Below are 27414 nucleotides of genomic sequence, written 5' to 3'. Positions count from 1 at the left end.
TTCAAGGTGTTGACTTGGCCTCCAAATTCCCCAGATCTCAATCCAATCGAGCATCTGTGGGATGTGCTGGACAAACAAGTCCGATCCGATCCATGGAGGCCCCACCTCGCAACTTACAGGACTTAAAGGATCTGCTGCTAAAACGTCTTGGTGCCAGATACCACAGCACACCTTCAGAGGTCTAGTGGAGTCCATGCCTCGACGGGTCAGGGCTGTTTTGGCGGCAAAAGGGGGACCTACACAATATTAAGCAGGTGGTCATAATGTTATGGCTGATCGGTGTATGTACCACCTCTTAAGGCAAAAACATGAGACCTAGAAATTGTCCTGACCCATCCACCTTTTGCACAGCAGCAAGTGAGACATGTGAAGCCTCGGCCAGATGTGCAGCCCGGGCTCTCGCTGGCTCTGTACTGCCAGTTTCCATGACAACCCTTGCTGCTGTGTGTTTGGGGTTTTATTATTTTGGTACGTATTTATTTTTTTCTTTCTGTTGCACTATCATCACACTCCCACCAGGCCTCCTCAACACATCCGAGCAGAGCTGCCAGCAAAGCAACAGCCTGCGCCTCACATGGAAAGCAGCCGAGTGCAGCGTGATGCCAAAGCTAAGCTCCTCACTTGTGTTCAGAGCGATACAGACTTGGGCACATCCAGCAATCAATCAAGTAATAAATCAATCAAATGCACATGGATCGGAGCTGCAGACCAGACTCTCAGAATGCTTCACAGCTCGATTTTTGGCAACTTTTCTCTCCCGCTGTGCGTGTCCTCAGCACCCTGCACAACAACTAAGAAGTGCAAAGACATGCAGTGTTGTTTTCAACACAAAGGACCACACTTGTGATTTAGTGTGTAGTACATGAGTAAGACCAGTAGTTTGATTTCAGTTTATTACATTTTGTAGGTTATGAAATGGAGATTATTTTGGGAAACGTTTTGCAACCATTACGCATGAGAAGAAAGCTGTCAGTGTGTTACTCTAATAAACACACACGCTGCTGTCCTCATTAGTAAATACTTTACCTACTCTGGCAAAATCAGACCTGTAGTGTTGTGTGCTGATTGAACCTTATACATTGCCTTAAATAAAGGTGTCGACAACATCATAATAACAATAATTAAAGATAAGAAAAGTACCACTCACATCAGTTTGAACCAGAATGGAAAACACACATTTTGTTTAAATATTAATTTGATCTCTGAAACACATGCTTTAAAGATAAGATATATATATATATATATATATATATATATATATATATATACTTAATATTGAGATTAATATTACGAATTAAGATAAAACAAATACTTCGAGCACAGCATTAACCTACTTTCACATTGGTGCAAAATGCTCCACATTATTCACAGTCACACATGCAATAATCATGTCACGTAAAATGCAGCACCCTTTCTGACAAGAGGCCTCTAAGGTGACTGTAGAACAGCAGAAAATAACTCAGAGTGCAGTACACAGAGGCGACCACAGTGTGGCGCCTGATGTAGCCTAAAATAATTGGGATCAAACAGTATTGTTGTTGTTTTGTTTTTAATTAAATCAAACATTAATAAATCTGCCAGTCCCCAGAACATGTAAACAGATTATGATATATATGCATTTCTGTGGTATTTGATTTATTTATTTTACTTTAAATTATTATATATCAGTACTCAATCATCATTGTGCTACATTTTACTCAAAGCCAATAGAAAATTATTATTTTCGGGCTGATGCTGATCTCAGTACATGAAGGAAACATTGCAAAGTAAATTCTGAACATCCTTGATGTTTTCTCTCGCACTTAAGAACCAGCTTTACTGTTTTAAGGGAACAGGAAAAATAAGATGATTATTACCATAACAATACTGCTACTACAGATATGAATCACCTGGTGGTTTTCACCCCTGTATCTGATTACCCAATTACTTTGCAACTGGCTTCAGTGAAACAATATGATGGGAAGTATTGTGAAATGTCTGCAAAGGAAGAAAGAAAGAAAGAAAGAAAGAAAGAAAGAAAGAAAGTGGGTGTCATTCCAAAAGCAGATTTCAATCTTAGGCAAGTGAGGAAATGAGCCACATCAATTTCCCTCCTCATATCTGCCGCTGCATCGCTAGCTGTGGTATTGATAACCACTATGTCAATATTAAAAAAGTAATAATTTACTGGTCACTTTCACCTACCCAGGTTTCTTATTATTAAATATGGGTATGTTACGAGGGGGCGTTTCATCAACAGAGCACCAGATCTGCTTTTACTGGACAAGCGACTTCCTTTGGTGAACGTTACCTTGCATGACCTGGATTGGGACAGGAAAATGGTGGGAGACCTACTGATCTACATTGTTATTTTTTTACCTAACATCTGAAACTTTACATCTGTACAAAGGAAGGTGCCCCCCCCCCTACACTGGAGGAGGGCCATGCACAGTTTTTAAACCTCCTGTGCAATTCCCAACAGTAAGACAAGAGCAAAGGAGAAATAAACCATCTTCAGAAGATGTGAGAGAGGACCAGATCTCAGCAATCTGGCCGAGGAGGTGGGGTGGGGGGCAAAACACTGAGAGGTTGGTCAGAGAAGGACAATCCCTCTGAGTTTGTATTCAAAATGTGCCTGGTTACAGCAGAGTTTGTCTCATCAGAATTTTACTGTAATGCAAATGAAGAGATTCTGCATTTCTAACTGATAAGGGGCTTATCAGTATTTTATTTCCTGCAACCTTTTTCGCTGTGCTTTTCAGAGGGCAGCGGCTGCCTGTCCAGACCAGGGGGTGGACTGAGCATTTAGCAGTTATTTTGTGTGCTTGTCCAGATTGTTGAGATAAATGATTTCCTGTAGGTTACACTACTACAAATATTAACACTATCAAACATTCAACAGACAGCCCCTTATAAAAGTGAACATTCTCTCTTTGCTGAATGATTGATGGACTATTATTTTATTGTTGTTCTATATAAAAATCAAATAGGCTTCAACCACTTTTCACTCCGATCCTAAATTCAGCTGGCAGTGACTGTCTAGAGTATTCGGGCTGTTCCTGAGCCTCTCCTCACGTGCATGTCTATGGGCTTGTACAAACACGCCAGGCTCTCAGCCGCTGTGAATGGTGTTGATGTTTGTAAGATTCTCAGTAACTAAAAAAAAAAAAAGCCTTTGATAAGGAAGTCATGATTTGTACTATGTTTCATGTTTTAAGATCAGCCTCCCCCAGGGTGCTACACTAAGTGGCAGCTGAATAAAAAATCTAAATCAAAAAGGAAGCTGCCTCTTTTTCATCAGATGGACAGAAATAAAGCCCTGGTATTGTCCTGCCTCATCTAAATGTATCTCACTTCAATAAGCATGTACCTACAGATGCACTGACTGAGCAACGAAGAAATTATGAAAACAACTCGATAATTTGCTCTCGAGCCGCTGTTCATTGATATTGCACTGAAATTTGATCACATGAGACGACGGGGAGGAAAGATCTAGAAGACCTTCGGCCCAGGTTGGGTGCCAAGAGCCAAGCTCCAACGATCGGCACATCGCCCGGCTGTTTTAGCTCTGGATACCATTCCGAAAAGCTGCATAGCTCCTGAAAGATTTATTATAACAGATTCATAACAGAGTCTACTAGTAAAGACCATTCTCACAACTTTCATCCTGGCAGAATATGATAACAAGAAGCAAGGCCAAAAAATGTACCCAGGTGGGGGACACTACAGTTGTACCAGTTGCTCCAGTTAAAACTCAGATGTATATTTGGGTTAAAATAATGTGATATATTGTAACATCTGTAAGTCTTGGATGTGTCTGCTAAGGTGTATGCTAAGAAATAATAGATAACACAGCAACATTTGATAAAGTCACAAATGCAGGTGGGAAGTGTAAATTATCAATTTTAAAGGACTCATAGATGCTGGTTGTGCCAGCATGTGTCTTTAGAAAAAATAACCCACAGAAGACATTGACAGATTAAACCACCCAGCTGACGAGCACAGGTTGGTCAATGTGATGAGGGACAGATGGGGGGAGGAGAAAAGGTTCAATAAAAAGGACATCCCATGGATACAGTGACTGACAGGGACGGGGTGATTTGCTGACAGCCCCAGGATGGGATGTGAATTGAAAGGTGAAGACTGAGGCCTTTAAATCGCCTGCAATCCCTGCTGCACAGTCCCACTCCACCTCAGCAAGCAAGGGCTTTAAGCTTCAAGAACAAGTATTGGTGAGAGACAGGCTGTCAGAAATTGGATATACAAGAGGATTTGTGTCAGTCTAAGACATTCTATTAAATATTTGGCTCCTGAGGCTCGGATTACCATAACGCTATAACGAATGCTTTTCCTGCTCTGTGTTCCCATTTCACTCCTGCTGCAGTGAGACAGGAGACACTTCTTCACACATCAAGACAGAAAACAGGAGACACTTCTTCACACAGAGAGTTATTACAATCTGGAACAAACTCCCCAGCAATGTGGCTGAAGCAACAATTTGGGAACATTCAAAAATAGACTGGATAGGATCCTTGGATCACTTAGTTATTAATGGACACCAAACGAGCACGATGGGTCAAATGGCCTCCTCTCGATTGTAAACTTTCTTATGTTCTTATGTTCTTAATGTGATCAGCCAATCAGCAGCACAACCATGCACAGGTGCCCATTTTACCCTTTAACACAATCATCTTCTGGCTGCTGCCAGAGGGTGCCTTGTCAGAACTGATAGATAATACATGAATATAAAGACATTATTGTTTATGTGTGTCTACAGTGGCCGGTACAAAAGCCATCAAGACAGAAATCTAAAAGCTGTTTTTGCTTTTTCCCGGATAATTAATAATAAACTGAAATAAAAGAAAAAGCTGCATTCTCTCCCCATCAGATCAGTAGGGCTGCTCAGCTGTTTGCTCGGTGGCAGGAATAATAAGCAGCTGATCAGCATTATGTGTCGGCTCCAAAATTAAGGAACAAAATGATCTGCCATACTGTACTCAGTGCTGTGTCTTTCCAGGACTGGGGCTGGAGACCCTGCCATACTGTAGTTCTCCAGGACCAGTGTTATATGATTATAGTTGTTTTTCTTTTCAGTAAAGATACATTATATATTATGTATAATTTATATATAGAGAAATGTATTTGTGTATGTTGTTATAGTTTTGTTTTGTTTGTTTTTTTATGTATAAACTGCAGATATCGCAGTTTCAGATTCTGTCTGAGATGAATCTGGTGTTTTTTATGGTGAGGAAGAAGTGATGGTATTACATAATGGGTCTCCCTTGTCATAGTATTCTCCTCACAAGACTCTGTGTTGTCAGGGTACAACATTTCTGGAACATTGTTTTCCCGTCATATTTGGTATTGGGAACCATATATCATTACCAAAAGAAAAAAAAAAATTGCAATTTGAATGACAGCAGAATGTGCAATGCTCAAAGCTATTTATAAAGCAATATTCATTTTCTGTTAGGAGGAAGTGATGCTTGTGTGACTGAGGCCTGTCTTGGTGTAGATTACAATAATTGCATTTGTGCTATGTTCAATCACAAACAGACATTAAAGTTATTAAAAGATTAAAAGATAGTGGGATGTGTTTTTCCCGTAATGATAAATATATCTTACAAGGAAATGACAGACAGAAAAAGAAAAGAAAAGGAAATTAACCCATAGAGTACTGAACGTTTCTGCTTTTCAATTTGCTCCTGCATGGCAGATGTCCCTTAAAAGTGATAATCTTCATGACCAATAGTTGGACAGGTTTTGCAGTGATGGACGTAGGTCCCTCCCACTGATTTGAATTCTATAAATAAGTGGGGGCTGTTATATGTGCGGTTCAAAGGATGTTTTATAGATCTCTTGAAAATCATTACCTGCTTTAGACTTAGGTTAAAGGGATTCGGTTGGTTCAGTTAAATAATTAATGATGAGTTTTGTTAACTCATTGAGACCTTGAGTGTGGAATGAAAGCACAAATTAAAACGTAGCCTAAAGCAAAATGTTGCCCTTCTTTGATCCTTTAACTTAATGTGAGTTCAAATTGCACCCAAATAAGTCTATTAACTGCCCTGACAACAACCTAATGAAGGACATGATATGACTGGTACACTACTGTCATTCACCAGAAAGACACCTAACCTTCACAATAGCCAGATCCCGAACTACACACGTTCCACTTCACTGAATACAATCACAACACTGACTCTAATGAAGGTCTGGGTTTGCTGAGGACTCTCCCTAACCCTAGCCCTGAACAAAACAGTCACTGGATGTAACAGCCTGACACCTCATATCGGGGGGTACAGTTTCTCCCCTTCGGTCACTGTGTTTAAAACTATGTAGACCACTTCTATCAGGCTTAAATTCTAACAATGGTCTGATGGGAATATTTCTGATAGAAAATGTGAAACAGCATATACTTCACACTGATATGGAGAGTCATTATGATTACACAACCCCCCCCCCCCCCCCCCGCCCCACACACACACACACACACACACAAACACTTTCCTATATTAAATATGCCACTGTATGTGTTTTTTTACCTGTTTTTAGACCTGGAAGTGTCAAATAACTGATCTTGCTTAGCCACCTTACAATTGCTGCTTACCTTTCCATTTCACATCAAATATATTCCAGCAGACATATCTATTCTGCTAAAATGAAGTTCCTTGCAGAATGAAAAGGTCAGACAGAAATGTTTCACATCTATTTAATCAGTGAAAGTACACCTTTTCTCTATGCTTTCCCCTTTTTTGTATTACTCTTCTCGCCTTTTGTCAGATCTTATGTAAGCTTTAATTGGTCTTGTTCGGGGACAGCCAGTTCTCAAACAACGCCATTACCTTGGCTGGAAAGATTTTGTGTATCAGTAATATCAATCTTACAATGACACAGTGGGATGGATTCAGACACAACCTGGATTATGAAAAATAAAATGTTGGCTTTCTCTTAAGATTGAACCATGTTATGTGTCATTTCAAACTGCATGGAAAGCAAACCCATCTTTAATTTAGGACATAGAACAGGACTGACAAACAACAGGCCCCAACTGAATCTGAGCCCAGCCTTCACATAGTCTGCAGCAGATGTTAACTTTGCTGTTATAGCTGCAAAACAATATGGCTGTAGTGTGTTATCAATATTTGTACGGCTGTAAATATGTTTGCTTATTCGAACAGATCGGGATTTGGTCTCCTAGAATGACCGCTGTCTCTTTGACCTCTGCTTGACTCAGGAAACTACAGAGCAATCATCTGCCCAAGCACTGGCACATTATACAGCACATGCTTCCCTGACACTAATCAATCACTGAAACGCATCCCAGATTTTAAGATTTTATGCAGATAAACATTGAGTTAAAATATACTGGATCATTTTAGAGCCAGTCTGTTGTTTTTAGATAATAGCATATAAAGCAATTGACTCACAGGCATATGGCGATGTATACCCAGTCTGTGCATTAGCTTGTAAAACAATCAAAGGTAACCCAATCTATATGAAGGCAGGTCTTCAAAAGGTAGAAATAGACATACTAATGGAAGACTAACAAAGTCAAACCTTCATTCCATGTAACTAGAACACCAACAACTGCAAAAAATAAAAAAATAAAAATAAAACACTGAATCTGTGTGATTAAATTACTGTAGATTGTGAACTGATGTAACCTTGTCATGCCAATACAACTGTGTTGGGACCAGGATCTGATTACTCAGAGGAAGTGACACCATTTTCACATTAAAGCACCAAATAAATCCATCCAGGAAGACAAGCAATTGGTTCACAACGTATTTTACATAATACATTTGTCATTCTAATTCATTCAAATGGCTTTTGTGGATTGAACTACTTGTTAATTACACTATTGGGCAGATCTGTGTTACAGCCCATTGCCTTGACATAGATAAGGTGTCAATGCAAAGTTTCCAAAGCACACAACGTACTAGACACAAACAAGCACAGTCTTATCTCCTATTTTGGCCTTGTGTACTACACACAGCCTGAAAACTGGACCATTCCACTGTGTTGAGAGCTGCTGACAGTATTGTACAGGCCTGATAGAAGTGAGCCAAATACATTTAGTAATTGTGGTGTATCACAACCATGCATGAAAACAATGCAAGCCAATTAAAAAAAGACTCATGTAAAATGCATGTGGATGCACTTTCGGTTGTTGTTGTATTTTGTTAAAATATTAAATAGAAAATTCTGGAAATTTGAATGTTTAAATATAGGCAGGACACATGAGACCAGGAAGTAAAATGCAGCCTGATTTTCAAAAGGTTTTAAATTGATGGACTTATTTAAATAATGCCTTTTCCCTGCATATGCACACAAAATCCACACGGTGGACTTTGCGGTGCTGATGTGAATGAGAGGAGATGCACACTAGCACAGCAGGATGGCTGCTGTTTACTATTGTACAGCACAGCCGCTTAGTTTTGTTTGTTCAAGCAAACCATTGACTGGCTTCTCAACTGACCACCTGCTAACTTGCCTGGAGATGGTAAAACAAACCTGAAAAGATACACTATATATGCAGGATAAATGATACAATTGCACCTGATATGTCATATTTGTCAGAACCTCAATCCAGCCAAACTATAAGCTCTCACAACGTTGCTAGAATGAAATGTGTCAGTTGGTGATTTTTATTAATTTGAATGACTCTTCACTCATTTTGTGCATCTGTTAGTTCAACAGGCCTGCTCAGGTATAACAGTTACAAGCATACATAAAAGGACAACCATTTTCGGTGAAAACTATAGGATAACCACCTATTATTAACATTGTTGAGTCTTTTGTCCAAAGCAACTTACACAGGTACCAGTTTACCCTTTCTTTAATTGATCTGATTATTGATTTATTTATTTATTTATGCTGCAGTAATCACATCAAGTACTCTGCTGGAGAGTGCAACAGTGCTCTGCTGGGTTTTGAAGCCACCATATCTGCTCGGAAGCCCAGCGCCATTACCATTACTCCGCTACTACTCTATTAAGTGTTGGTTTCAAGTGTCTCAGTCTGTTTGTTGGTTGGTTTGTTAACTCACTTAATACGCTGCTTTATTTTAATTGTTTCCAATGCGATACAATGCAAAATACAAGTTACAGCACTGTATCCAACCCGGCTATTATAAATAATCAACAAAAACAGCTACAAGTCAGATGTGTTTGAATTCTCCAGTGTTTGGTCGGATTAAATTAATTAGTTAAATATTCTGTGATGCTGTTCTCTAATTGCCAACTCTAAGCAATTCCTAAAGGGCAAATGTCTAGTCAGAAGAACCAGTGATGCCATCAGGCATTGTTTTTATAACCAGTACTTAATATTCACAAAATACCTTCTCTCTGAGACAACATTTTGCAAAGACTGCACTTGATATAATACAGCACTGAGAAACTGACATGGAAGTATTAGTGCTTAAACTCCTTCCACATGGTAGCCTTTGCACTTGCAATACCAATCCCGCAATTTATTAACACAATAAAAGGGAGCTTTAGTCTATCTTGATTTATTTTCTCTCATGATTATTTTCTTAATTGTTTGAAAGCCAAGATGCAACCTAAATGTTGCACTGCAATACTGCACTGCATGTAGGTAAGCTTTTTATATGTAAAAGTTATTGTTGGCAGTAGCTAATGGTCCTTTTAATACGAAGCTTGTACTTCACTCAGTATTTCACTTATATATGCCTGCAGAGAAAAGTGTGTGTTAGGCTCACAGTGGCTCTTTACTGGATGAAGCAGTTGTTGAAAATGGATGGGTGTGTGTGTTAGTATACTCGTAAAGATGTGAGTATTTTCATATAGCTTTTTTACATTTTTTGGTTTGATAAGCAGAGGCATTGGTCATAAGAGACATATGTAATCAAACACTGGTCTCCCAGAACAGCTGCATGCCTACTGACCTCAAGGGATATCAAAGCAAGAGGAGAATTCACAGTACCGCCTTCTTTCAGGTTTTAATGACAGAACTAAATGTGCTCTATGGCGTGCATCCATTCAAACTTTTAAATCAGCCAGGGCAGGGTGATCTTTGAGAAGGTCTTGTTTAAACTACAACAGAAGAACACTGTGCTGTGCCAGGTAGTGCACAGTACACACATTAACTAAAACAGCGCAAGAAAAGTGTCATGTGTTCGTGCTGTCCTGTGCACCCCCCACTTTGTTGCTACAGTGTGAACCAGCACAAAATATAGACAATAAATGAATGCATAAACCATAATCTAAATGTTACAATACTGTGATTTATATATATATATATATATATATATATATATATATATATATATATATATATACACTCACCTAAAGGATTATTAGGAACACCATACTAATACTGTGTTTGACCCCCTTTTGCCTTCAGAACTGCCTTAATTCTACGTGGCATTGATTCAACAAGGTGCTGAAAGCATTCTTTAGAAATGTTGGCCCATATTGATAGGATAGCATCTTGCAGTTGATGGAGATTTGTGGGATGCACATCCAGGGCACGAAGCTCCCGTTCCACCACATCCCAAAGATGCTCTATTGGGTTGAGATCTGGTGACTGTGGGGGCCAGTTTAGTATAGTGAACTCATTGTCATGTTCAAGAAACCAATTTGAAATGATTCGACCTTTGTAACATGGTGCATTATCCTGCTGGAAGTAGCCATCAGAGGATGGGTACATGGTGGTCATAAAGGGATGGACATGGTCAGAAACAATGCTCAGGTAGGCCGTGGCATTTAAACGATGCCCAATTGGCACTAAGGGGCCTAAAGTGTGCCAAGAAAACATCCCCCACACCATTACACCACCACCACCTGCCTGCACAGTGGTAACAAGGCATGATGGATCCATGTTCTCATTCTGACTCTACCATCTGAATGTCTTAACAGAAACAGGCAACATTTTTCCAGTCTTCAACTGTCCAATTTTGGTGAGCTTGTGCAAATTGTAGCCTCTTTTTCCTATTTGTAGTGGAGATGAGTGGTACCCGGTGGGGTCTTCTGCTGTTGCAGCCCATCCACCTCAAGGTTGTACGTGTTGTGGCTTCACAAATGCTTTGCTGCATACCTCGGTTGTAACGAGTGGTTATTTCAGTCAAAGTTGCTCTTCTATCAGCTTGAATCAGTCGGCCCATTCTCCTCTGACCTCTAGCATCAACAAGGCATTTTCGCCCACAGGACTGCCGCATACTGGATGTTTTTCCCTTTTCACACCATTCTTTGTAAACCCTAGAAATGGTTGTGCGTGAAAATCCCAGTAACTGAGCAGATTGTGAAATACTCAGACCGGCCCGTCTGGCACCAACAACCATGCCACACTCAAAATTGCTTAAATCACCTTTCTTTCCCATTCAGACATTCAGTTTGGAGTTCAGGAGATTGTCTTGACCAGGACCACACCCCTAAATGCATTGAAGCAACTGCCATGTGATTGGTTGGTTAGATAATTGCATTAATGAGAAATTGAACAGGTGTTCCTAATAATCCTTTAGGTGAGTGTATATATATATATATTAAATCTGTATATATTTTCAGAAGCATATCGTCCACCCCTAGATTTAAAGGATATTTTTTGGGCTGTGTGACTTCAACCCTTTGATGCCACTGGTCCTATTCACTCCCCTCTGCATGAAATAAATAAAAGATGAACGATTGCGGAACAGATGGAAGGACCTTGATTTAATGTCTTCCTTCAGCAAGGCAATCCTCCTCCAGCTGATTTACTGTATCTTCCTCCTTGGAGTCTCCTCTCCAAGTTCTGCCAACAGAGGTGTGCTTCAGTCCCACTTGGCACAGGTCGCTTGGAATATTTCCCCATGCGCCACCAGTTTAGAAGTTAGCAGCTCGAAAATAAAAATAATCCTCAGTGCTGTTCTCCCTCTGTACCCCCTCCATCCCCATTGAATGCCATCCAGTTACCAAACAGCACAAACAAAGAGCAATCTCCCCCCCACCTTCAAACAGTCATGCACACTCCTGACAGAGATATCTCCACTGCCTCTGAGGTGATTTCTGGTGACACTTACGGGAAATGCTTTAGCTTAAGGTGCAACCTTAACTGTTTATGAATTGGCACTGAGCAAGCTATTAACTTACAAACGGCGATATATGACAACAATGGACCTTGTGTTAAAAGAAGAAAAGACAAACTTCAGAGCTGCACATTACTATAGGTCCATGTAACAGGAAAACATTATTATATGGTAGCTGTGAGCAGAGTGCGAAATATACAATGACAACTGGTGGGGTCAGCAGAAAATGAGACCGGGCGGGGGTGACGGTTTTTGACCGGAGGGTGGGGTGAAAAACCGTGCGAGCGGGAGGGGGCCCCCCCCAACCTTTTATTTTGGCCTCTTTCAGGGGGTTCAAGTCCCCCCCAATCCCCCCTGTAATTCAAACCCTGGCTATGAGATGGATATGTCATTCCTCTCGATGATGAAATTACTTGGGTCCTGTGTCAGGAATCCTGGCTTTTCTGAGGTTTGAGGTGCAAGGTGCAACCACAAGTGGATAACCTCTCTCCAGCTCTTTTCTGTGACTCAGATGGGTTTCCACATGGTTGGCATCCCTGCTTGTAAATGTTTGTATACAGACCCAATTCAGCAAATAAAACCACCCATCTCCATATTGTCATAGGGTTGGGCCAAAGGTTCTTTGTTCTTATCTCCTCTGAGCAGCTGGGAACCAGAGAACATATCCGTATTTGTTTTTAGCTTTGCAGACAACAGCACAGACATCCTAGTCAGTTGCTACACTATTTATCATGCTCTACTGAGTTGAAGACTTGTTAGCCATTGTGGCGGGGGGTGGGCCAGGGGGTTGCTGTCAGGGCTTAAAATACATATTTATTGAAATGCAAAAATAAACTGAGATGGGGCATTAAACTGAAAAATATTGTCCGCATTTAATTTGTATCAAAAATCATAGAAATCAAGTCACGAAAATTAGATCAGTAAAAAAAAAAATATATATATATATATATATATATATAGAGAGAGAGAGAGAGAGAGAGAGAGAGAGAGAGAGAGAGAGAGAGCGAGAGAAAATCTCTGCTGGAAAAATAGCAACAGTCAGATTTAAATGTATATATGAATGTGCAGTATGCATGAATATAATATATGTAATATATGCATATACACTCACCTAAAGGATTATTAGGAACACCATACTAATACTGTGTTTGACCCCCTTTCGCCTTCAGAACTGCCTTAATTCTACGTGGCATTGATTCAACAAGGTGCTGAAAGCATTCTTTAGAAATGTTGGCCCATATTGATAGGATAGCATCTTGCAGTTGATGGAGATTTGTGGGATGCACATCCAGGGCACGAAGCTCCCGTTCCACAACATCCCAAAGATGCTCTATTGGGTTGAGATCTGGTGACTGTGGGGGCCAGTTTAGTACAGGGAACTCATTGTCATGTTCAAGGAACCAATTTGAAATGATTCGACCTTTGTGACATGGTGCATTATCCTGCTTGAAGTAGCCATCAGAGGATGGGTACATGGTGGTCATAAAGGGATGGACATGGTCAGAAACAATGCTCAGGTAGGCCGTGGCATTTAAACGATGCCCAATTGGCACTAAGGGGCCTAAAGTGTGCCAAGAAAACATCCCCCACACCATTACACCACCACCACCAGCCTGCACAGTGGTAACAAGGCATGATGGATCCATGTTCTCATTCTGTTTACGCCAAATTCTGACTCTACCATCTGAATGTCTCAACAGAAATCCAGACTCATCAGACCAGGCAACATTTTTCCAGTCTTCAACTGTCCAATTTTGGTGAGCTTGTTTGTAGTGGAGATGAGTGGTACCCGGTGGGGTCTTCTGCTGTTGTAGCCCATCCGCCTCAAGGTTGTACGTGTTGTGGCTTCACAAATGCTTTGCTGCATACCTCGGTTGTAACGAGTGGTTATTTCAGTCAAAGTTGCTCTTCTATCAGCTTGAATCAGTCGGCCCATTCTCCTCTGACCTCTAGCATCAACAAGGCATTTTCGCCCACAGGACTGCCGCATACTGGATGTTTTTCCCTTTTCACACCATTCTTTGTAAACCCAAATGGTTGTGCGTGAAAATCCCAGTAACTGAGCAGATTGTGAAATACTCAGACCGGCCCGTCTGGCACCAACAACCATGCCACGCTCAAAATTGCTTAAATCACCTTTCTTTCCCATTCAGACATTCAGTTTGGAGTTCAGGAGATTGTCTTGACCAGGACCACACCCCTAAATGCATTGAAGCAACTGCCATGTGATTGGTTGGTTAGATAATTGCATTAATGAGAAATTGAACAGGTGTTCCTAATAATCCTTTAGGTGAGTGTATGTATGTATGTATGAATTAATTCATGTACTTTACATTATTTCTGTGTGAAATGAAAACAATATTTATTATTATATACAAAAATCAATAGATATGTCATTCATATCAACTGAATTATGAATTGTTATTGTTGTTAGGATTATAATTTTTATGATACAAAAGCCCTATTTACATTAACACAGTGAATTAGAAAAATAAATATTCTTTGTTCACTGGCACACAAGGAGAAAAATACACGTGATCTTTGAGTTTTTAGTGCCACTGGAACATTTTCTCTAAACAGTTTGGAATAGATTTTAAACATTGTTTATTTACCATTAAATTATATTTTTTGTCTTTACTTTTAAAAAAATCATACATCTCTGTCATGGTTCACCCAAAAGGATAAAGGCAAATCAAATCCCAGCTGTGCAAAGATATTTGTTTTGGTGTTCAGAACCTCAATGACCCCCCATTTGGTTTCTGCAAAGAGTTTTCTCGCTCTACTCAGCTTAGTGCTCCTGAGACTGACCTGGGTAGACCCACTTTCTACTCCTGTTAGTGCTTTCACACAAACAAAAATCAGAACTTTAAAATTGTTGCTAAAACATGGGTCATCCCCCCAGCTGGTGTGCTAATGTGAAATGGGCTAAAGAGAGAATTATCTCACTTTCACACACTGTGCCTCGAGTGGCCACTCTGAGCCCTGCCTTTCTGGGTTTTGCAGGATCAGCCTGGGATCTGAAGTTTTTTTCAACTGCCTACATGAGTATATAAAGATCCCTCCAGACTTTGCACACATCACCCATTTCTTATTCCTAAATCATCCTTTGCCCGCTTGTACATTGCAAAGAGGGCAAACTTGATATCAGTGTGACTTTCTTTTGAAAAAAAAAAAAAAAGAAAGAAAGAAAGTTGGGTCACAAAATATCAACTCAAACAACATCAAATTTCTCTACTTCTTTCTCTGGAGCTTACGGTGTAAACAGTGCTTCTGTGTCAAATCAAGTGATAACCCCGGGTCAAAACACAGCACAATCACAGCTGGGTAACATCATTGCATAAACTGGCCTATGCTTACTTTACAGTGGTTGTAGCTCAGTGTTTTACAGTATACAGCTCAGTACAATACTTTGTGTGTATGTACATGTGCATATGCATGTATCTGTATGTGTGTATGTATTTATTTAATTTACTTTGTGTCTGTGATATCATAGTAGTGTGTAGCAAAGGTCAAAAGCATGTGATTCACTTTGGAAAATGTAACATCTCTGAGGTCAATGCACCTGGACAGGCAACTGCTGTCGGGTGTTTCATATTCAGCTGCCATTCAAGGCACATTTGATACAGTGTTGATGTCCCTTACCTAATCAAAAAAACATACAAATACCAAAGTGAAAAAATGCATCCATTAAAGACATCTGTAGCTTCCAGAAAATGGTCTGCACATGAATAACCAGAAGTGGACAAATCATTCTAATTAGCACGTTTGGATTTACGCAACAATCTATGGGTTTTATTAAGCCCTGTAAACAAATCCTGCTTAAGACAAGTGTGCCACCATTGCAATCCTCTTCACAAGTGTTGCCTTCACAACTCACTACTGCCTCAGCTATCTACGAACAATAGCAGTTTTCTCAGCTCTGCCACATTTCCATAATGACAAACACGCAAAGCAGTACCACCACTGTGGTGTACTCGAGACGAAAACTAGATTCTTGTATGAGGGAACACGTTGTAGGAATAATAACTAAGACATACATTGAAATAGAAAATGTAGACAGAAAAAAAACACATTCTCAAAAATCTTGACAGACAAATTGGATCTATGTTCTTAGCTGTGCTCAGGTAACACATTAATACAGAACCTGTAAAGGCACAGAAAAAAGAGAGAACAATTATCTCTAAGTCTGTTAAGTGGTTAGGAAAGATTTAGTACTTGGCAACCAAATTAGTTGTAATGCATGCAAACCCTTAATGGACTTGCATAAATTGACAGCTTACAATGGGGACAATTATTCATACCAAAAACAAATTGGGGGTAGGTGGGGGGCCTGAAAGGTCTGAGTACTTTTTGAATCAATTTATGAAAGAGAATAGATCATATTTTTGACAAAAGGCAGCGAAATGGACTCTTGATCTAACCCAGAATTATAAATCAGCTGGGACAGTGACAAACACACCGACTCCTTCGACAACAACCATGGGTGTGATAAACAGAAAACGAGAGATACACAGAACTTTCTCCTGACTTTCACAGAGTCCATCTCCCCTTGCAGCCATTAAAGAATTGCTTTTGAGGAATACATTCATCTTCAAACTCTTCTTTGTTTATTAAAGCACTGGCTGTCAGCGTTGGATCGGAGCTCACTGGCCTATCAACACTCCTGGCAGGGCCACTTGTCCAGGCAAAGTAAACACAACACACAAAACCTCGTTGCGCCGCAGCAGAGGTGGGGATGCAACTGAGAGCCGATGGCCGACTGAGGTTAAGGATGTTAATCAGTGAAAGAGAGCCGCGTGTGCGAAGCCCTGTTGTGCGCTTTTATGATAGATGACAAGCTGAAGGATTAGCTGAAGGAGACAAAAGGCCACTCATAGACAGGAAATGATTCAGCAAAATTAACTTAATTGTGGGGGGACATCAAATGACCATGCAGGAAGAGGAGAAGAGTCTGATCTCATTAGAGGTGGCGACTGCCATTCCCATTGCAGAGTTTAATCTCAGGAAGCTGGGCTCCTGTGTAATGCCCCATTCAATCTGCACTGAGCAGAAGGACTTCCACACAGACCATCTCTAAATCACAAATTAAAAAAGAAAAAATTGCACAAGATCTTTTTAAAGTTTAACCTATGTTTTCCATTCCAGTGTTTTATTTCAGTGTGTGTGGCAGAAACACAAATTGGTGGTACGGGAAACATTCTCTTAATGGCTTTGGCAAGGCAGTGTAGGTCTCCAAATGTTTGCAATGTAGCAGTTTCAGGCTATAAGACCGGCAATTCACTCCAATAACGTATTACTTCAAGTTCATGTGGATCAATCTGTAGCAGTTGTACACACACATCCGTGTCTTGTAGAATAAATATCCAGATTCTTGTTGTGGAAACTAAATAGAACATGAGGTTTATATATATATATTTTAAAAAGCTCCCCAAAAAACCCAGGGGCAAAAAAGTTGCAAACATCTGTTTGAGCAGACTAGCAAAGGGTTAAAGCCAAGAATAAAACAAGAGGTAAATGAGAAACAGTGTATTGGTTGTGCTCCACATTACACACACGTTTATGGTAAATGCATTCTGCGAGTGAAGATGAAGCAAATCAAGCATCGATCATTCTGTTTCACTCTTTCAAAAGAGAATGAAAGGAAGTAAATGTGATTCAATGCAGACATACAAAGATGAGTAGCTGTAGATAACTGGCAGTTAGTTGTGCCACCCAAATTATATTTAAATAAAAATAATTCCTGATGTTGTTTTTTACAACTTCTTTGTAGGTGAGTTTACAGATACTTCAATGGTCTTTTGGAAAAAGAACAAGAATTTGCAATTGTAGACTCTGTTCAGACATATTGGCCAGTGAATGTCCACTGACATTAGTATGAAAACATACAGCTCCAAGCAAATGACCAAAGATATTGAAGATATAAGACACTGTTAACAGAAATAATGCACAGCCTGAATTTTCATGGTTTGCAGGTGGACTTGAGCTCGACTTACCATTTACACAGATCTCATATGGCGTGCACAGCTCGTCTTCAAACAGGCAACCTGAAAGAGAAGGAGAGGACAATGCTTAGAAAATCTAGACTGGAAGACGCAAAGAGCAATTCAGTTCTGAGCAAGGATCTGATCATTTAGTGCTAGGATGCGTATTTGTGTGTGTGTGTGAGTGGGCCAGTCTAGAAATTGGTTGTTGTAGAAAGAATTATGTAAATGCACTAACGTGCCTCGGTCTTGCTCAATTTCAAGCTCAGAAACAGGGACCTGTCATCGTCTGTTAGGTCCTCTTAAGCCAAAACACGGTCTGATTTAATTAAGCTCTCTCGGTACAGTGTTTTTCTTACAGAATCGCAGAGGCCAGGCACAAATCAGTGTTTCCTTGCTCTCTCACTGATCTCTGGCGATTCAGGGGGAAAGTCCTCATCAGAATGTGTCTCCCCGGAATCTGCCTGACCTCAGCTACCCAGGCCGGACTGCTAGCAGGCAGCTGGCGGTTAAATTAAAGTGCTTCTCATTTCAATGTCCAGTTAATGCCCTCCTTCTGAAACACAGGCCATTCTGTCTGCCTTTAAAAGTGGGATGTGCCTCGATTCTTATCTGCTTTTCATGCATTTTTACATCAGGGCCTACAAATAAATCCTGCCAATTTATTTTAAGCCTGCCAGGTATGCAGTCTGCTACAGCACAACAGTGTTTCTCAGTCCAAGTTCTTATAACCCCTCTTTCCATCACTTTCTGAATTTCCTCTTCATTTACTTATTGTATCTTTTAACTGAACCGTTTCTTCCATTACTCAGGCCTTGTGTGTTGCGCCAAAGCTGAGCGGTCAGATTCTCCCATAGCGGGTTGGGGCCTGTTCTGTTTCATGCCAGGTGTTGTGCCGTATATATATACACTCACCTAAAGGATTATTAGGAACACCATACTAATACTGTGTTTGACCCCCTTTCGCCTTCAGAACTGCCTTAATTCTACGTGGCATTGATTCAACAAGGTGCTGAAAGCATTCTTTAGAAATGTTGGCCCACAAGCCAATCCAACTTGTGGGAGGTGCTTCAGGAAGCATGGGGTGAAATCTCTTCTGATTACCTCAACAAATTGACAACTAGAATGCCAAAGGTCTGCAAGGCTGTAATTGCTGCAAATGGAGGATTCTTTGACAAAAGCAAAAATTGAAGGACACAATTATTATTTCAATTAAAAATAATTATTTCTAACCTTTTCAATGACTATATTTACTATTAATTTTGCTATATTTCCTATTCAGACTCATTTCATTTATGTTTTCATGGAAAATAAGGAAAATTCTAAGTGACCCCAAACTTTTTAACAGTAGTGTATATATACACTCACCTAAAGGATTATTAGGAACACCATACTAATACTGTGTTTGACCCCCTTTCGACTTCAGAACTGCCTTAATTCTACGTGGCATTGATTCAACAAGGTGCTGAAAGCATTCTTTAGAAATGTTGGCCCATATTGATAGGATAGCATCTTGCAGTTGATGGAGATTAGTGGGATGCACATCCAGGGCATGAAGCTCCTGTTCCACCACATCCCAAAGATGCTCTATTGGGTTGAGATCTGGTGACTGTGGGGGCCAGTTTAGTACAGTGAACTCATTGTCATGTTCAAGAAACCAATTTGAAATGATTCGACCTTTGTGACATGGTGCATTATCCTGCTGGAAGTAGCCATCAGAGGATGGGTATATGGTGGTCATAAAGGGATGGACATGGTCAGAAACAATGCTCAGGTAGGCCGTGGCATTTAAACGATGCCCAATTGGCAATAAGGGGCCTAAAGTGTGCCAAGAAAACATCCCCCACACCATTACACCACCACCACCAGCCTGCACAGTGGTAACAAGGCATGATGGATCCATGTTCTCATTCTGTTTACGCCAAATTCTGACTCTACCATCTGAATGTCTCAACAGAAATCCAGACTCATCAGACCAGGCAACATTTTTCCAGTCTTCAACTGTCCAATTTTGGTGAGCTTGTGCAAATTGTAGCCTCTTTTTCCTGTTTGTAGTGGAGATGAGTGGTACCCGGTGGGGTCTTCTGCTGTTGTAGCCCATCCGCCTCAAGGTTGTACGTGTTGTGGCTTCACAAATGCTTTGCTGCATACCTCGGTTGTAACGAGTGGTTATTTCAGTCAAAGTTGCTCTTCTATCAGCTTGAATCAGTCGGCCCATTCTCCTCTGACCTCTAGCATCAACAAGGCATTTTTCGCCCACAGGACTGCCGCATACTGGATGTTTTTCCCTTTTCACACCATTCTTTGTAAACCCTAGAAATGGTTGTGCGTGAAAATCCCAGTAACTGAGCAGATTGTGAAATACTCAGACCGGCCCGTCTGGCACCAACAACCATGCCACGCTCAAAATTGCTTAAATCACCTTTCTTTCCCATTCAGACATTCAGTTTGGAGTTCAGGAGATTGTCTTGACCAGGACCACACCCCTAAATGCATTGAAGCAACTGCCATGTGATTGGTTGGTTAGATAATTGCATTAATGAGAAATTGAACAGGTGTTCCTAATAATCCTTTAGGTGAGTGTATGTCGTCTATACGTTGCGACACAGATTAAAAATGACAGGGTTATACAAGAGATATGAATTGAAAACTGCTTTCTTCCTTCCTTGTGATGCCTTCTTTTAATGTTATATAACAGGGCTGGCAGAATGTTCCCACATATTAATATCAATGCGCTGCATACCTGGAGTGGTCGATTGATTTATAAGGACTCTGCGCCATTCTGTGTCCGCAGCTCCCCCATGTCATACTTCAGATTTTGTGCTTTACTGAGGATCTGTCAGCAGTTTGCTTTGATCAGCTTCTCGGCAGAGCAGCCCCGCCCCCCAACATAAAGATAGACCTCTGGAGGGAAACTAATCAAGTAACAGGTGGAGATTATAGACAACCCAGTGCAGCTCAAAGAAGAACAGGGAGGAACTGAAAAATTACAATAAGACGAGCACTCGTGTAAAAATGTGTGCGGCACAGATAAACAGGACCCTTTTGGATCAATCAGCTTTTACTCGGCCGCCAGATCTCAGCTCAGGGCAGATTAGGAACAGCAGACATTGTTTGCGCCCATGGAGATTTATGTTTCGATACAAAAATGTCCTTGTACCTCTGCATCCTGAGATAGCGGGACCCAGCTGCAGCAAGGGCTGTAAAATATAGCGATCATACAGAACAGCCAGGGCAAGCACTAGAACTGTATTCACACACTAGGCATTTATGGCCCCTCAAGAACAACACAGAGGGCTGTAGAAAAGGCATGTCACAAATGAAGGGGATCCTTTTATAACCTGTGTTTTACATGAAAAGGAATCCTATGATCCCAGATGTTTTAATTATAACAGTCAGTGCCCTGAAGAATATCTTCAAGAAACAGTGGGGAATGAGGAACCGGGCAGGATAGTGCATGGCAATGTTCAACTCATAGGTATATTTTCTATTTCTACATCTCTGTCAACACAGAGGACAGTGAGGCGGAGGACAGCTCAGAGCCCAGCCCTGGCGGGAGAGAGCTGTGGGGCACAAGGACGGCGTGTTGGACACACATGTGTCTGTGGATGAGAGCGCTTAACACTTCCCTGCTCACTTTGGCTTCTTTCATCTTCAGATCTGTTTTTTAATACAGGCCTCAGCAGGACACCATAATGGGTTTTCTTTTCTTGTGACAAGCCTATCAGGGTAACTTGAGGGCAGTGGTTGGAGCATTTTATTTTTACATAAATACAAATAAAGAGATTAAAAAAACTAATGAAATATAGAGGGGGCATATTAAAATGAGCAGCCTTGACAGAAAACTACTGGGCCCTTGGTTGTACTAAGGGCCTTTGTAAACTCACTCGATGGCAGAATCAAGGCTTCCTCTGTGTGCACAATGCTAAGGCTTTATTGATGACTATCATTCCCAAGCTCTCATCCTTCAGATCACTGCACAAAGAGGTGCGCTACGCAACACTTCTCCGTTTACAGTTGAACCAATTGTGATCCCCGGACAGGAAGCATCTAAGCAAGTCACACAAGCTCAGCTCTCTCTGCTAACTTGGCCCTGTACCGACACTCATGCAGAAAAATCCCAGTGTAATAAATACAGACGTGAATAAATTAATCGGGATGAATGTGGCATTAAAGTGTAATATTAGCGGTCAACTCATCCTCATCTTTGCATTATTGTTTAACCACTGAAAGCAGTTCATTTTCTTAGTCTTTAAAAGGAGCGCAGTCTCTGCAAATCAGTAATTCCTTGCTCACTTTTAAGCTCTAACCTTAAGCCTGCTTTTGCAGGTAATATCAGACACTGATATTTACTCAAACACAATTTTTATCTAAAGTCCTCAGGGCTGTAATCATAATTCAGACAGATAACATTCATAGCTTGCTGTTCCATTGTCCGCAGTCTGCAAATACTACAGCTGCACCATTTCTCTGTACTTATGAAGGGGAAGTAAAAAGCACAAGTGTGGACAGGTGCATGTTACCAGATACCAACCTTTCATCTTTCACCAACATCTCAGTGCTTCCCTATTAATATGCATCTCAAGTATTCAGTGCAGTGTGTCTCTCTCTCTCTCTCTCTGTGTCTGAGTGGGTGGGGGTATATAAAATATTCAGAAAGAAAAAGGTGCCAAGGATATTATACCCTCTATAACTCATGTTGCCTGATCATCTGGGGATAAAACAACAACTCTGTACAAGCTAGAATAAACAACAACAACAGTTTGTGCCTAAACTGTCTGGGGTGTTAAATGCAGTGCGTGGGGGGTGGGTTCTGGGTGCAGAGTGTGGTGGAGCCCAGGCGGGAAGGTGTTGGACTATATAAGCTATATTTACATATTTACAAGAAACAATTATGTGAAACTTAAAACTACAAGTTTAAGCGACTCATCTGTAAATTTAAAGAGACAACAATCTTACACTGTAATAGAATGTGTAGATGCAGTGCATCAAAATAAACACTTTCACACCATATAGCCAGAATACGGCAGCCCCAAAGCTAAAGGCATTCTGTGTCAACTAGTGAGAGGCATACAATCTTGGAAGAGAATCAGTAAAGTATTAATGCTGTTCATTTGAAGTCAAAACTGAGCCACTTATTTATTCTTCACAGGCCAGGAATTTAAACCCTGTCCCCCACCTTGAATAGATTCCATTCAAATTCACATATAACATTATCCCCTGATTGTAAAACATACCGGGCACAACAGTAGAAAACAGATTGTTTGTCGTCATTACAAACATCATGCAGACTAACTCCACCATTAAAAAATAAATAAAAGCATCTTATGCTTCTGCTCAATTAAATGCTATCTGGTTAAATCTTTTATTAAGTACATAATAAAGAGCTGTCTTTTCTGACTGTAAAACAGTGGATCCAATATATATATATTTTTTTACAGCTAATAGGAAGAATTGGATATCAGTTCATCGTGTATTAAAGAGGCATAAACGTTCATGTCTCTTTCTATCGATTGTCTTTAGCTCAGCACTGTTTCTGCGGGCTTCGTGGTATTTATTGGGCCATGAAAGCGGCAATGCAAACACAGCAGGTTTTTAAATAGAATATTAAGCACTGTGTAGTGTTTATGGCTTGGTAATGGCATAGGATGCAAAATTAATGGGGAGGCAGCCATCTGAAATGCATTCCAACTTCCAGGTAACTTGGGTGGCAGAGTGGCAGTCATTACCCCAATTATTGTATATATGGCACCCTCGGGTTTTGAGGTATGCTTCATTCCATTCATTGTCATGCAAATAATAATAATAAATAATAATCTAATTAGGAGTACCCCACACCCCATAAAACAATTAGAAGCCTGTTTGAGAACCACTGTTACACCTTAGTAAAGAAAATGTAATTACATAATTTGAACTAGGAGTCTTTTAGCCAGATAAGATGAAACCCAATTAAAATAATATAAAACAGCTTATGTAATTTAAAAGAACAAGCACTTTAATGGCACCCTTGTAACAAAATACAAGCCAAAGAGTATGCCTTGCTATAAGACATATAAGAAAAAACCCTTAAAAGAAGCTCACATTGAATGAATGATATTTAAAAATGCATTACTACCCAATGGCTATCATTTTGTGTAGAACACAACATGCTGGAGGATCGTAAAGCTCTCCACAGTATGCAGGGCATTTATTCAATCCATCACTGGAGTATTTTCATACAGAGATCTGTAATAGATCCTTCAGAACAGACACACAAACCACACGGGCCCCTTCATCTATGACCAGGGTGGGTCAGTACCCATCAACGCAAGTTGCCACAGGAAATACCGGATACATGAAGGCTTGCAGCTCTGGCCTGGAACAATGTGTCCCTACATCCACCTATTACTGTTTCTCCCATTACCTGCCCAGGACAGATGGCTATAGGGCCTTTGGAAAGGGTATAAGCAGCAAGACGAGTGCAAGAGTGCAAGAGAGGTCAATTGCTGTCGACACAATGCGAGATCAGGATAACATAAAAGCAAAAGCATGAAACTAAGCCAGCACTGCAGTCCAGCCACTGAGCACACCTCTGAACCACATGGCATGGCATTTCTGGTATGAACATGGGATATTATACAAATTCACTCTAGTAGCCTTGTCCCATTCCAGGCCAGGACCAGATTTTTTAATGAGAGTAGAGTTATTTGTTATGAGTTGTTCACTGAAACTGACTGTGAATAAGCCTTGGAAAAATGTTTGTTCGTGTGTGTGTGTGAGTGTATCTCTACTTAGACAATAATCACAATTTCAATACATTTTTTCATCCATAAGGATTGTCTTAATAACCAGGTTATTTTTATCAAGTTTTTTCTACTCTCCATGGGCCCTCCTTGTGTGTGCTGGCGTCAAAACACAACCCTGAGCAGTCACGTATGAGATCAAAGATTTAGCTCTACCTCTCAACTGGAGGGATGAAAAAAACAGTCCGGAGTTTCAGAACGATCACTGCGAACCCATATCTTTTTCAAGACCCGTCCAAGGCAGACTGCTTCAAGTAAAACTACAGAATGCACTCAGCCTGCACTAAGCTTCCTGTGAGATCAGTTAATGTGGGTTATACTTTTTTGTTTTAGTTTTTTTAAAGAAAGCGCAAACCCTGTTTATGTGACTCATTCTGGGATTATTCTATTCAAGTTTAAAAGGCCATTCAGGCACTTTGCATAGCTTACAACAGTCCCTGTAGATCTCTGAATGCAATCAAAGTCTTTGTATCAGGCTGTAAATGGATTTCCAAAAATAATGCTTGACTATATAAAACAAACAGCTAAATATACCAGCATTTCCTTCACGATGACTCCAGCTCTGTGACCCATTTTCCTTTTCTCCGAGGAGACGGGCGGAATGAGCAAGACTGCATCACAGCATCTTTCAGTCGCAGCTCTCAATGATGTCTGATCATTTTATGTCAACACACTAGCAAAAAACATATCACTTACACATCTATTAGTTATTCAATCACACGTATTAGCCTACACCAATATTATTTTATCAAGTTACTATTCCAGTCATTTTATTCTCCAAGGCAAGCACATTACAGTAGCAAAGATAAACTTTTGCTTTCATTAAAGCCATAAAGAACACTGTATTGAATGTATATTACCCCCACCACATACTTGTGTGTGTGAGAACCAGGGAGTTTTTAATCATGTTTGTATTTCAGAAGGAGGTTTCAAATTGGTGTATATTGCCAGGTGAAGGCCAATACTCCAGGGACTACTGCTATGGACAGTTACATCCTCTCAGAGTGGACTTATGTGGCCGGTGGTTTGAGGCATGAGGCAATGGATGAAGGCTTTCAGAAAGGAATGTGTGCAGGTTCAAAAAACATTTGAACTGCAGTGCTCAGCTTGGGGGGCCCAACAGTACAAATAGAGTAGAAGAATCATCTCACAAAAAATGCAGCCACCACTGAGTATGTCATTTTCTATCAGCGGGAGGGTCAAAGTTTTGATTTAATCCCAGCCTAGTTACAAACCATTTCATTTTCCATGGGCACATGGGCAAACGGATAACTGTAAACTTTCCAGGATTTCTTTATATATATAAATATATAATGTTTGTAAAGTTTATTCATATATATTTTTATTTTTTGTTGTCTTTTTAAGGGGTCAATTATCTGTTCTAATATAGGTTGCATTGTCCTGATGTTTCCAGGTAAAACAAACTTAAATGGGGCAGGCAGGTTGCTACCTTAAGTTTTGCTTGAATGGCCTGACTCTCACAGTAATGAGGGCATCTGTCTTTGAAGGAGCGACTGGCACTATTAAGCCATGTTGGTGCCTTTGCTGTGGCCCGTGATGACGCAGCAAGGTCAAATTCTAGCCATTCTAGCCGTGCAATGCTTAAACGAAGTTTACCTTCATGGCTCGGTTTGTATGTGTGTGGGGCGGGGGTGTGCCTGCCAATTTCATGAACAGGGAAGAGTCTGTGTGGAGGGTGAGCTGGGCATAATTAGTGAGCTTCGATGCAGTGACACATCTGTCAGAGCTGTAAGCCTGTCAGTCAGCCTTGTGAGTGAAAGACGGCTCACTTGAAGCCAGCACTAATTGATCTGTACAGGCAAGCTTTTCTGGCAGGAATCAACCAAAAATAATTATGCGTCTCCTTTGAATACCCCTTCTAATTGCTAATCAATTTAATTTCAATATTTATACAATATGACCAACAACGGGTGTGATATTCCTTTGGTTTTAAATGCTCCAGTCCTGTTATGACCATTTCAGTTGCATTGCTAACTAAATAACATACCCTTTCTTTCTTTCTTTCTTTGTATGGGGGGTGGTATTATGTCCTCTCTTTTTCACTAAGTGGTTTATAGAAGATGCTGCCATGCTAAAAATACACTCCAGTTTTTCACAGGAACAATCTCGTACAACCGTAAAAAAAAGAAAGAAAAAGAGGCTCTGATACAGCGCCAACCGTCACACAAGACTGCATAACCATGCTTGAAACAGTTTAGGTTTGCTGCTAAAAATAACTGACAATTTAGTTTTTCATGCATTCAGGGGAACCTACTGGTAAAGTTATAACAATATAGTTTTAAAAATACACTATGACCTTGATCTGATTCAATTTAAAAAGTAAAAATGAGCACCAGTCAATGTATCTTAAACTTGTCACTGCATTTTCTCGATAATAGTGTTAGAAAGCATTCTGATGCTTTAATGCACAGCTGTAAATGGTTCTGAGGAGAATACCTGGTGGCAGAAGTTATAATTCTCCACTTCTATGTGTAACAAAACAGCAATCCACAAAAGTGTGTGTGGACAGCTATGGCGCAAGAGCTTTGTGTCATTCTATTAAACCACAGCGTTCACAGGAAATCTGGAGTTACAGCAGAAGAGGAAGTTTCAAGAGAACCATCAATTGATCAAGCCTTCATTCATT

General features: G+C 40.4%; 1 protein-coding gene across 1 annotated transcript in view; it reads right to left on the bottom strand.

Moving 5' to 3' along the window:
• The window catches only part of ptprn2 (protein tyrosine phosphatase receptor type N2), a 261458-nt gene that overhangs the window by 212961 nt on the left and 21083 nt on the right, over positions 1–27414 (bottom strand). The window contains exon 2 of the mRNA XM_066688002.1: positions 17998–18048. Within this exon, the coding sequence (XP_066544099.1) occupies positions 17998–18048 (51 nt within the window). The remainder of the gene's footprint in view (positions 1–17997; positions 18049–27414) is intronic.

Source organism: Amia ocellicauda, chromosome 2 (genome assembly GCF_036373705.1).
Source record: "Amia ocellicauda isolate fAmiCal2 chromosome 2, fAmiCal2.hap1, whole genome shotgun sequence".
NCBI lineage: Eukaryota > Metazoa > Chordata > Actinopteri > Amiiformes > Amiidae > Amia > Amia ocellicauda.
The sequence above is the reverse complement of the archived record's forward strand: the minus strand, read 5'-3'. Positions and strand labels throughout refer to the sequence as shown.